The sequence below is a fragment of the Ostrea edulis genome, chromosome 1 (genome assembly GCF_947568905.1).
Source record: "Ostrea edulis chromosome 1, xbOstEdul1.1, whole genome shotgun sequence".
NCBI lineage: Eukaryota > Metazoa > Mollusca > Bivalvia > Ostreida > Ostreidae > Ostrea > Ostrea edulis.
In genome coordinates this window covers 50731935-50745709 of record NC_079164.1, presented here as the reverse complement: position 1 = coordinate 50745709, position 13775 = coordinate 50731935, and the positions used below count along the sequence as shown (strand labels likewise).

The 13775-nt window shown below is 33.0% G+C and overlaps 1 protein-coding gene across 1 annotated transcript; it reads left to right on the top strand.

Annotated features, from left to right (window-relative positions):
- Window positions 1-4456: 4456 nt before the first annotated feature.
- Window positions 4457-9262, top strand: LOC125651255 (homeobox protein caupolican-like). The gene is made up of 5 exons (XM_048879836.2): window positions 4457-4777; window positions 5006-5236; window positions 5657-5775; window positions 6527-6876; window positions 8481-9262. The coding sequence occupies exons 1-5, from the start codon at window positions 4724-4726 to the stop codon at window positions 9179-9181; spliced, it is 1455 nt and encodes a 484-aa protein (XP_048735793.1). The 5' UTR covers window positions 4457-4723; the 3' UTR covers window positions 9182-9262.
- The last annotated feature ends 4513 nt before the right edge of the window (window positions 9263-13775 follow it).

Sequence of the window (13775 nt, the reverse complement as noted above, 5' to 3'; positions counted from 1 at the left end):
TTTGTATATGATGATAATTCTGATGTAATGAAACAGCGCCCAATATGATATACGTATTTATTGCTGAATATTATCCCAATTTTAATTTCATTTGTTCTTTTAAAAGTGTCGGAAGTAAAAAAAAAACAAACTGCGCAATGTTCTTTGTTGTCACTTAAAACAAAAGTTGCTCATATAAATTATAAAAAACTTTTGTAAATAGAATTGTTGACCGATCATGGTAAGCAAACACAAATTAAAACGCAGAAACCCTATAAATACTGAGATCTCATTATTACCTACATAGTATGGGATGAAGCAAAATTCAATATTCTAAAAATAGTTTTAATTCAAAGGTAATAGCATTGGACGATTTTTAAAATAAAATCCAATTACAGGTAATTCGGTGTCGTTTTACACCTTTTGGACATCCTTCTCATTTGCAGATCTTAATTACTTTATTTAACATTTTTCATATCTATTTTCGAGGTCATTATAATTGCATTACGGCGTTTTTTGAATGATCTCTCCTTAGTGACTTTCTTCATTCCTTCTACATGTACACAAGCGACTTACACCGTTCATTTCCCCCTCTTCTGGGAAAAATTTCTTTTTTCCTGAAGGATTGTACACCTGTCGGGGGGTTTAATGAAAAGGTTGGATATTTTGATTGCAATGTTCATGACATACTTGTCAAAAATACGCATTTGTAAATCAATAAAGAATAAGATTTGACATGTCATATATTTTCTGTCAATTTGTTTCCGTCAATATTAATCAGGCATTAAATATGATTTGATTGAACAGAGTCATGTACATACAAGTGTGACTTTGTCACATTAGCTCGGCTTCGTGAGAAAAAACAGACTTCGTTGAGGGCATGTGCAAGCCTAATATTTGATCAATTTCATATGTCAAAAATTAATTAATTCGTCATTAAAAAGGCGAGAAAAATATGTATCTAATGACGAGTAAACAGATGCGAATCGCCCATGCTTTGTCCTTCCGTTCAGGTGACTAAGAGCTCATTTATATTTTTTCCTGCATTGCAAATGATATTGACAATGTTTTTTGACAACCACTGCAGCAATTCTGTGCAGTTTCCCCCGGCTAAGTCGGTTTTTAAATATCGCTGGGAACAAAGAAACTGGTATGATGCTTAGAATCACAGTTGAAAAAATGAAGTGAAAGTCTTCATGATCTTATTTATTTTATTTCATATTCTTCTGAGGATTACCCATCCCTGAAACATACGTTCTCACTTCAGCATAGTTTATGAGAAATAAACTTCGTGATTAGGTTTTACCGGAAATTGACTTTGACTTAGTAATAGCCCTATGACGCCTGTTTAGGGATTCTGACACTTTTTAGCAGAGTATTATTGTTTTTCAGCGCACGTTGCATTGTGGTGCTTCCGTTATACAAGCTTTTGCCGCACAGGACGACAATTTTGATTACGTCACCGTTTTCTGTTTAGTATCAATGATCAAAATCATCAGAATGTTTCCATACTTTCTTTTTCTTTCATTTCTTTCAAAATATAACCATTCATAATTTTTGTTGATGTTTGTTATATATCTCATAAATAAACATTTGAATAAAAATCCATAACATGAATAGTTTTATCTTAAACATACACAAGTCTTGTTTATTTTGTATCATTTTATTATACACAGTTTCACTATTTTGATTTATACCAATGTTAGAGCACTCAGGAGATAGAAAATATATATTAAAATCTTGATATTTGCATAGTCAAAATTATATTTGTTTGACCTAAAATACAAACATCGCATCGGATGATAATATGGAATTGAAATGTGGTTCGATGTAAATGCAAGTGTCAAACAAACACCAGCGATTTAGCGCTATACTTTAATTTGGTCCGCTACTCTCCATATGGGTTTTCTTTTAATTAACTATACGATTACATAGTTCATGGATTACCCCTCTTCCCGTTTATCTCGTATACTATTTGCTCCTTACTCTATATGTGTTAGTAACACCTAGCTGACACTCATTATACCCAACCCGAATTCTGCTTTTAAAATAGAATAACGTCTAAATCAAAGTCGAACGTTAGTCATTACTAATTAAGAATCTAAAAATTCTAAATTTGACATAAATATAATTTGTTTAAATTTTAGATTGTAAAGGACAACATTGCGATATGGTAATGGAATGTTGTACGTGCAAGTGTATGCGATCCGAAATATACTGTTTATGAAGGACTTCTGTTGATATTGAAGCATTTTTCACCGAAAGGCGATAGCTAAAATTCTTTGTGTAATATATGCAGTGGTATTAATTAACATTAAATGATTAATGTTTATTTGTTGTAAATGTAGCATTCTCTACTTGCATTGTCATTCCACCCACTATCACTGTTGTTTGTCAGTACACCGCTACACAGTTTTAACCAATTCTGACAAAATGTTAATACTTAGTTTTACTAATACATAAGACTAAACAGTTGTAAAAAAAAAAACAAAAAAAACAAAAAAAACAAAAAAAAAACAACCACACAATTGATCCGTTATTTTCTAATAAGGAAATTTAGTCAAGTTCTTCGTCAGAATAAAAAAAGCAAAACTAATACATGGATAATTGTTTTTCAATTTTAATTTGGGTTGAGGAAGTAAAACCCATTATTTTAGTTGGGTGGTATTTTTTCTTTCAAAATCTAGAGTTTGAATATATATATATATATAATATTATATATATATATAATATTATATATATATATATATATATATATATATACATGTGTGTGTGTGTGTGTGTGTGTGTGTGTGTGTGTGTGTGTGTGTGTGTGTATTACTTTAGATATGATTAAAACATGCATACTTTATTGCGTACTCAGGATAATAGTTGTAATAGGCGAATATTTCAAAATCAGTGTCGTTGAAAGATGAATAATAAATTTATACCTATACAAATGCTGGCATCATTATTAAGGGGAAGTGGTAGTCGCAGTTAATTAGGAGAAGACACCGCAACTGATCTGACAATGACAAGCAATAATTTTGACCTTTCATGAATAAGGTTCTGTAATAATAACAACTGTATACCTCCTGAACACTGCTTTACACCTGTCAATAATTCTATGTTGATGAAAATTCAATAGTCTTTAAACATGTAAAAAATTATCGAGAAGGAAAATTTTAAAAAATGATGAGTTTCAATATTCAATATAACGAAAATTAGCAAAAACTGATAATAACGTTTGATCTGTTTTGCTATACATTTATATCTACATGATTACATAAGTATATGTGAATAAAATATTTTTCAAACCAAACATGTAATGCAGTCTCGTCCATTATCATAATCCAACAATTGAAACAATATTAAAATTCTCTAAGACACAGAATAACATTAAGCCCAAATGGACAAATTTCCAAACTATTTTCACAAAAACATGCATAAAAAATTAAACAAAAATAATTATGATCTATATATATATTATAACCTAATAAAGAAGTGGGTTTTATTTTCTTAAATTTTATTTTATTTATTAAACATGAAGAGAAAATTCTTTGAAATCTTTTCCTCTCAATCACCGCTTTTATTTTAAATTCCTTTCCAATCTAAGATTTCCTTCCTTTCTCATCTAGTGCGTTCTAGTGTTTACTTTCGGCAGTCGCTTCGGAATTATAACCATGTCTTTGTATCAAGCGCTGGGCTCATCTCTTTAGTATAATTGTTGCTATTTTAAAATGTAGATAACGACGTTATTCGAGTGCAATTTGAAATAATATTATGTTGATTATAGATTTTAACGTTTTTAAAGACGATGATTCTACGACAGTTAAGTATTCATAACCATTAAGCAAGGTACCGCACCGCCGGACCATCATCACCAGACAGGCATTTAGAACGCAGGCATGACAAAGCTGACTGTACTTTTAACTTAATATTTATGACTTTTTATTTTGTCATGTAATTACATAATTACATATTCAACGTGTTGCCTCTCATTTGTTAGAGAATGGCTTAATGACATGCAAACAGCAAGAGAAGGCGAGGGTCGACATCGAGGGGTTACCTTCAATTCAATAGTTATTGTATTTGTCTCTTAACAATTGTTTTCCGCGTCATAATATTATCTAAATATGACATTTCTTTAATTTCCAATATGAAATCAAATGATACACTTTGCATTTCTTAGAAACACGTTAAAATTCTCATTAACTACAAAAAGTAATTTTGATAGTAAAATGATAGGACATCTAATCGATCCTTTCCAATAAAGGTGTTCAGCAGGTCTAGAAAATATTGAAATTTAAAAAATGTTACGAGGGAAACTACGAGCGATGCACAGAAGTGTGAAAATGTTTAATGATACTAACGATGTGGGCGGCGAAATGTTCCGCCGTCTTTCATTGATCTTCACCGAGGCGGAGCTAAATATTAAAATTAGGAGGAGGGATGATGCCTGGTGAAACAATGACCAATCGCGGTTCAAATTTCTTCAGAAGTATAGTCAAATGAGACGGAAGTTAGTTGGTTTACAACGTGTTTATGGGTCAAAAACTTTTACAGCAAAAAACCCATAAAGCCTTATGTCCGACTGTATCACCTGCATATATGACAAGTCGGTACGGATGTAAATATGTGTTAGTTAGCTGGAGTTCAGTGCAGAGCTGGAATACAAATTTAACTGAGTGATTAACTTGAGAGTAAAAGAATAACAATCCGACTTCTAGTCCAGCTGAGCGGACGAGGTGTTAAATCAACTGCTATGTCTATTTCCCAAGTTGTTCCATTTCCTATACCAACTGGGACTTCAGCACAGGTAGTTACAACTTTGAAATATTCTGCGAATTACGGCTCTTTTTTTCACTTTGATGTTCTTTACTTTCCACACATCTCATATTTTCTCATCATCAAGCTACTTTTTCCGTTCTGCCAAATCCTATGTATTTTTGTACGGAAATCTATATTTCAGAATGCAATCTCTCTGATATCTTCATTTAGATTTTTAGATTTTATACATGTGTACATGTAAATGTCTTTTTTTCAGATGACTAAAACTCCCAGTCCAACCTCTAGTAGAAGCTGCTGTGAGAACGGCCGCCCCATCCTTGCGGACCCTCACACAGGCCAGACAATCTGTTCCTGTCAGTACAACCCGGCACTCCTGGGCTACTCCAGACTTGCCGGGCTCCCCGATGGCGTCTACGGAAGTCCTGCCTATACTGCACAAGGACTAGTCCCATTTGCATCAGAAGGCTCTGCATTTTATTCACCCCTCGTGAGTATACTATTACATTTATATAAATTGAAATCATTTTCATATTGCCACTGGCTTTATAATTATTTTTTCATATATAAACCAAAGCTCATGTTTAAACTACGGGTATCATTCCTGATAGTATACAACTATTTAAAAATATAATGATAGAAAATAAACAATCAATCTCAAATGGATTTATTTTTCATATGGTTTGATCTAAAGCATTTTACTGACATGCAACATATATTTTAAAAGGTTAATCATGATTTTTCTTCTTTACTATAAATTATAATAATTTTTTTTTAATAATTGAACAATTTACTGACATTATATTTCAAAGATATTTTCAAAGATAACAAGTGAAAATTAAATGTCATGAGTAGTAGTTTATTATTTATACATTGTATTTTCTTATCTACATATATATCTTTATTTTAGACAAGTGGTCCCTATGATATTAAAGAAGCGACAGAGGCGTGGCGGAGCCTGGCCGCCGCCCAGCCCGGGGCATGCTTTCCATATGACCCGGCCATGTCTGTCTACCCATACGGACCTGGGTATGTATTTGTCACATGATAACAATACACATTGTCATATTTGATGTAACAATAGACGACAATGGGACTGCACACCTGTATCTCGATTAAGATTAGATTTCTCTCAATGTGCGGTCATGATAACTGAGACACAATTGTCAAAAAAAAAAAAGTGCTTTGTATTTCATCGGATGATGCGGGGATGAAAAACAGAATTTGAAGCATTTCCCCGGCGTACATTATCTATTGTCATTTCTCAAGCATTTGGCATATTTTTCTTGCCATCAATCTTTGTAAAATGATGATATTTTTATGTATCATATTCAATTATCGTTTTTCGTGAGTTTAATTGTGAAGATAAATCAAGTGATTAAGACTCGATGATTGCTGTTCTTTATTCATAAAGACCGCGTTTGTATGCTTCATTGGCGCTTTCCCATTTAGTTTAACACGGCAGTTGATGTCTTCATAACCACAATGTTAAACCGGGCGTTAACACTGATAATATAAATCTGAAAGCAGAGAATGACCAAAGTTCGCTTGATTAAATTTTATTTATCCATCTTTGATTGTTATGATTTTGATGAAAACAACAATCGGGGAATATCAATTTCGACCGAGTAGACCCAATCTAGAGGGGGGAATCTCGCTCTGGTCACATTTTACAAGCTACAATAACTCATCAATTTCTGTGATATTTACCAAGATGAAAATGTACTGATAAAAATATTCTGAATGGGTTTTTGAATGGGTTTTTTAAATTCCATTTTAGATATGGAGGAATTGATTTAAATGCACGACGCAAAAATGCAACCCGTGAAACTACCAACACGTTGAAGGCTTGGTTATATGAACACAGAAAGAATCCCTATCCTACAAAGGGTGAGAAAATCATGCTAGCCATCATCACAAAAATGACTCTCACACAAGTCTCTACGTGGTTCGCAAACGCCAGGAGAAGACTTAAAAAGGAAAATAAAATGACATGGTCGCCAAGAAACAGATCTGAAGATGATGGTGACGACGATTTAGATAATGACGATGATGATGATTTGATGAGGAAAAACGAAAATCTTTTAGATAAGAAAGAATGCACAATTAAGACAGAAGAACATGAAAAAGGTAAATCAATCATCTATATCATTTACTTCTTTTTTTAAAAAAAAAAAATATGTGGGAATTGAATATTCTCTCAAAGTTTTTAGTTTTACTGAAATTTTTAGCAGACAAGATTCCAAGGCTTAGAGTCTTAATTAACAGAATAGTGAATTATGGGGTTAAAAGAAACGTATACTATAAATTTCATTTGCAAATAATGAAGCATATGGAATATTAATGTAAAAAGGAAATCTCCTTAGGCATTATGCATTTTAATTTACATTAAACAAATGCAATTTTAAATGAGGGATAATCTATTAAAAACCGCAAACACAATGGTTAATAAACTAAAACAAAAATTTTTTAATCGTTTTTATTAAAAGGAATAATTCAAGGTCCACTTTATGGCCTGCTTAACGACCAAATAATGCCAATTTTAATAAATGAGTTGTTGATTAATCAAAAGTAACGTTTTAAAACCTAAAAAAGAGAAATCGTTTATAACTCTTTGTTTATTTTTCCCATGACGACTCGTCTCGATGATAAAGATACATCATGATGGCCGGTTTGGAGATTTGAGTCGCTTTGTAAAATTCACCTGCATTATGAATAATGTAGGGTTTCGTTTGAACAGACAGATTCGTGGTCCCCACTGTCAAAAAAATACATAATTCATAAATCTCTCCGCCGAAACACAAAAAGCTGATCGGGGAACGATAAGACTTAAATCGAGACAAAAATCCAGATTCAAAAAATAGATATTTCTCCTTTAGAGGAAACTTTTGAATCTGATTAGAGAAGATTTTTATTGATAAATGAAACGTTCAATGGCGATTATGCCTGAGGATTTTCTGATTATTACTATATTCTACTCGTATGCCGTTTCCTCGAGCAGAGAATTGATATCTTGGTTTAGATACATGTACATGTAATTTACCTTCTAAGTGAATATACTTGAATCATTTTGACTCCAGTACTCACCAAGAATACAAAACAAATATAGATATTGTACATCGAAATTTTCCAATATTTTCCCCTCTCACTTTACTTCTTGTGAATTTTAGTTTTATTGGTTTTAGTTCTACCTCGTATCGTGGATGATATATTTCATCTTTATTCACCAGTCATAATCTGTATTCCATACGTGTAAAATAAATTTGAATTAAAATTATGAAGGTTATGCTATTTTTATTCAACACTGTATATTAAACTTGTTAACCGCTTTATGCTAATGCATCTTGTAAAACATGTATAATTATATTTTGAATAAATTTAACTTCAAAATTTATTCCATGATTAATATGCGATAACAGAGGCTTTAATGAGTAACAAGTTAAGCGTATGTAAAGACTAATTAACTTTGTAAACCCAGTATTTAATGTGCACACAGAGGTTACGTAGAGTAATTACTCATTCCAAAAAAATATGAGACACCCTACTGTATTAACGCAAACTCAATAATTACTGAATAAAATAAATAAATAAAATTAAACACACGTATTTCTCATTTTATCGGGATAACATTTCTTGTCAAACAGAAAAAAATTCTTACGAATTTGATTTGATAAATGATGCTACAAAATCATTTGATAAGAATTTGTTTATTTAAATTTTATTTTATTCCACAGATCATGAAGACCGCGAGTTAAATGAAAAAATTATCAGCGTGGATGAAGATGAAGATTCCAATCTGAGTTTCGAAGACAGCGACACGCGACAAAGAGTGGATTCATTGAGCTCGGAAAGTGAAAGTTTATCGAATAAAATTCTTCGAAGGGAAGCAGACGCAACATCTCCAAATCTGAGCATTGGCGAAGATTCAAGATGCAGCGACTTGGCCTCTCCTGCGTGTTCTAGTGCTGCCACATGTTCCCCGCAACCTATAAAATCTGACAAAAATTCCAGCCAAAGTCAGGACAATCGATCTAAAATTTGGTCTGTGACCCAGTTTTTGAATTCGTCCTCATCCGACGACGAAAAAGACGATGATGTGAAAAAACCAATTGTGACGTCATCTACTTCAAGTCGAGGCTCCCATGTCCCTCATAGTGCTTCGGACTTGTATTATCTCACCTCCACTGCTAGTCACATGATGAGAACCGGTCGTTATGGCGGATTTGGTCCCTACCCTAGTGCTCTATCCCTGGCACACCCACCACTCTCGTACCCCTACATCTTGTCATCACATGCTGCTGCCAAGAGTTCTTTGGGTGGATCTCATTTCCCTTTTTCTGGACCGGAAAACCTGTCCAAATCTGCAGAAAAGCTCGTAAGGTCTTCTAGTTCTTTATTTTCTCCAGCAAGAGACATTGATGTTGTTCGTCCCTAGTTAAATTATTTTTAATATACTATTACTATGTCGTTGATTTATAATTATTATTATTAAAGTAAATGTATGTTTTATCTAAAATCAGACTTGTTATGTTTGACTGCGAAGAAAAGCAAATTAGATTCTATCGTGATCTGTATATTCAACTGGAAGAAAAGAGAAAGTGTATCAATTTCCAAGCCATCCATTTTTCTTTACAATGCAGACGGTTGTATTTTTATACGAAACAAGATATTTATGGCTGAAATAACATTTCATTAGAAAAAATGGTACATATCACAAGAAAACTATTAACGTCACCACAAAAATTTTCAGAAATGTATAAGCAGTCTCTTGCGAATATAAACCTTCGCATCTGTGTAATAGGAAAAGGGGTATATTGCGATGAACACTTGTGGAAATTTGCCGAGGACGTATAAGATTTACTTACTACAAGATTGAAATGCACAACTACGTCTGAAATTTTTAAAATTTAGCAGAGCATGATTACTGGCCACACGTAACATATTCCAAGTGAATGTATACAGACGGTTTATAACTATATGCATCTAAAAAAAACCACGCATGTATGCATGATCGATTCATTTGTAACATTGTTCACTATAGTCTGATGCACACCTACGAAAGATATAAATGTTCATTCTACATGTAAATTATTTTGTTGGAGAGATTTTCTCCTTCTGGGGCACTAACAAGTTCCGGTGTGACGTAGTCCAGCTGTTACAGATATAGCGTGCATGTTGCTCCAAAGCTCCAAACACAAGACACGATGTCACGCAACATTGGACACAGTATCTTCTACTCTGTTAACAAATGGTATATTATCATTAATATCCCGAAAGGAAATGGGTTTTTTTAATTGCCGAAAAAGGCCCCTAACAATCAAATCCTAATTTGCATTTTAGGAAATTTATCTTAATCCATTTTCCATTGTTATGATTTGGGTTCTCTCGTATGGTAATCGATCTACTGGTATTTCATATACGGATGTCTCAAGCACTTTTTTATTATTATTTGGATAGATCTCTCAAAGGGTTTGGGACACCTGTTGAGGATATGAAAAATCGTTGAAATGTGGCGTCAGAATACTTTTACTTCAATGAAAGAAAATCACGACATCTACCCATAAGTTTTTGGTTTGCTTGGGAAAATATCGTAAGAAGCATGTCACGATGATCGTTAAGAAGCACTCAATTTTAAACTCTGAAATAGTGTCCGTTACATGTCTTTTTTATATGTAGGATAAACAACATGTGTTTTATCACAAAATGTAAATGGATATTATAAAATTACGGGCGGTCTAGAAATAAAAGAAGAAATACTGGTCAGATTAAGAAGGAAGAGAAAGAGTAACTTGACAAGTCCTAGACACTTTAATCATCTTTTTGTCGCTAATTGAACATATATATTAACTAATTTACAATATATAGGCTTTCATTTTACCTACTTGTTAAGAATCTGTCGTGCTAAGATTTATGCCCTACACTAATTATACAAATTTTCATAATGCCTTTATGAACAAAAGATGAAATACAAGATGTAATTAAGCCTAAAAATTTGCAGGGTTGTCTTTCAGTGTGTGAGAAAATTTGATGAATAGACTAAAAAAATTGTTCTTAATGGCAAACTAATGACTAAAGCATAATGAAGATTTTTTGCAAGAATCTTCTTCTGTTACTATAATAATACGCAAGCCATGCTGCATGACAGAGTAAAATGTATATATATCACAACCTTGTCAAAAGGATGGTCAAGACATCGGATTCTGGACATGATGAACAGGCATCAGCACGTAATGTCGGTGTTATATAAACTAACGGGGGGCTCAGGTGTGCTTATTTGTCCACCGTAATGGAGTTGTCCTTTGATCTTGCCCTCTTCTGCCGCTGCTTTTTGACAACGACTTCACACTGAAAGTGTCCGCGACGATATCTCCTTTACCACAACCTGCTGTAAGTGTAACATAGGGTCATGATAGTTCAGCTGTAGGAAACCATGAATTAATAACTCCATACATCTTCAGACAACTTGTGAAGAAAGGATGATAAATGGAACTTCAAATTTACATTCTGTTGTCTCAGTAAGCAAATTTGTGTTCGGTTCCAATTTGTCGTTTTACGATTTATAATAGAATAACCTCCTTGAACACTGCAACATGTTTTGACATTGTATGCGTTACGATTTTTTAAAAATGAAAATAAATATTCTAAGCAATATATTTGTTATAGTGTAACCTTTGTATTTATTTGGTGGGTGTAAATTTAAGATAATGTAATTTTTGTGTTTATACCCACCTAGTAAATTCATGACGGAGTAAAATGTATATATATCATCATCAAAAATCACAATATGACATGATTTGTCCGTATTCTAGCAATGTTCTTTTTAAAAAATAATACGTATAAATACAATGACGAGAGGCTCGATTTATTTCATAAAAAGTTTTCGCGATGTCAGTGTATGGCCGTCATGTTTATGGCGCGTGCAATGGACAGTCTCTGGCGGTTTCGACTGAATGGTACATGTATAAAACAGGTGTTTCTCGATAGTTAAAAATCTAAATCTACTCATTTTGGTATATACTTCTAATGACCACTAATAATATATGGATATGATATCATAAAATGACCTTGTTTGGTGAAGTTTACACGTGAAGAGATCAATAAAAACTCAGAAGCGTGAACTGTTCCAATACCAGGTTATATTGTATAAAATGGTAAACAATAGCTTCATTCATTTTAATTTCATATTTCGTCACATCATCCGCTGCCGCTCTATGATACAAGTACATAACAAGCAAGTTAATATGGTTTGATGATTGTCGCTCAACAATTGTGTGTTATAATCAAATGCTATCAAATAAATAATATCTTTTAAAACAGAATTCAGATTTTTGCGAATTGTTTTGGTATGAACTGAAATTTGCTTGCATGAAAACTGGGAGTGCGCTGAAGAGATACTGTACAAAGAATCCGGAAATTAATTAATAATTAATTCTTATAGATTCTTACATACACAGTACATCCGTCACTTAAGAATAATCTACAATAAACCACAAACTGATTTATATGAAAAAATATGTAATTCATGATAACAATCAATTTCAAAATAAACATAATAAAAATCATATGTCAGATTAATGTGAATGATAAACTATGGACACAGGGCGATTAACATGGAGATGCGTGGAATCATTAGTTTTTAATTTATGGCTGCGGTAAAAATATTCTAAATTAATCCGAAGATATTGTATAGTTTTATCACAACCTTTTTAATGAACAAAGATAGAGTTAACAATTTGGAACATGGCCAAAATATGAAGAACCCCCCCCCCCCCAAAAAAAAAGTCAAACAACAACAACAAAAAAACAAAAAAACCCCCAAAAAAACAAACAAACAAAAAAGAAAGAAAACAACAATAATCAAAATAAATTCATTAAAAAAATAATAATAATAACGATAAACCAACGAAAACCCCTAGACAACGAAGACAACAACAACAAAACCTTAATTTGTGACTAAATCCCACAAAACCAAAATATTTCAGGTTGGAAAAATAGCGAAATGATCAACTTGAAAGTTTACTTGAAAAGGTGAAGAACGAACCCTATAGTGCCTGAATCCATCAATACTAAGAATATTTCAAGTGGACAAAATAGAGAATTTATAGATCAAAGTTTAGTTTCTTCACACAAGAGAAAACTGTACATATGAATGGGGGTATGTACAATAACAATTTAGTTTAGTTGTGAAAATATGCAGTTTCCGTAGTAAGTAATCTGGAAAAAAATCTGCGAGATTCGAACCCACAATCTACAGATCGGCGGTCACGCGAATTAGCTATGAAGTTCAAATGGACAAGAATATCTATTTTTCCATTTATGTTTCGAAAGGAAGTCGGTCATAATGACGATGTGTTATTTACAGACTAAACAACAAACCCCACTCGTGTCATGAACTCAGAGAAGTGAGATGGGTACCCACTATCTTGTACAAGACCACGCTTAAAATTGAGTATTTATGTGATAGGATCAGAACAATATCCCAAACAAGCTTGTCAATTTGTTTATATATGACGTATCTCCTATATCTACCAAAAACTGACAAGATGCTTTGTTGTACACACCTCATGTACATATCACGCAGGCTAGTAGATATATCCACAGCACGTACTATCATGTTAAGTTTAGCATTTAATTGAATCAGGACCGATTGGTTTGGACGATACTGTAGTTTGTGTGGTCCTCTGGTATCTGATCGGGATCTTATTATATACATGTCGCCTCGTGACAATGAACAAGTTTGTTGGGCATTTAACAAGTAACAAGATCACTGATTGAGATGTTCTGTCCTAATCTTTCTACTAGCCTGATCATAATTACACACATAAAGATTAATTGATTGTAATGTGACAATCGCTTCTGTTTTTTCAGGGGGATAATGCTTTGACAAAATGACATGTCCGTACCGAAATCGACCCGACTTTGAGAACACCCTGTTACACCGAGTAATACGTAGATTTTTGTACTGCACGCAGGTATCATGTCGTGTCAGGCAGAATCTACTATCATTTTGATATCTTAATGAAACATCG

Bases quoted from the DNA above. Each gene is read 5' to 3' on its own strand.
- LOC125651255 (XM_048879836.2), top strand. From the start codon at position 4,724: ATGTCTATTTCCCAAGTTGTTCCATTTCCTATACCAACTGGGACTTCA. The intron at 4,778-5,005 runs GTAGTTACAACT...TCTTTTTTTCAG, and splicing joins CAACTGGGACTTCAGCACAG to ATGACTAAAACTCCCAGTCC. The intron at 5,237-5,656 runs GTGAGTATACTA...TCTTTATTTTAG, and splicing joins CTGCATTTTATTCACCCCTC to ACAAGTGGTCCCTATGATAT.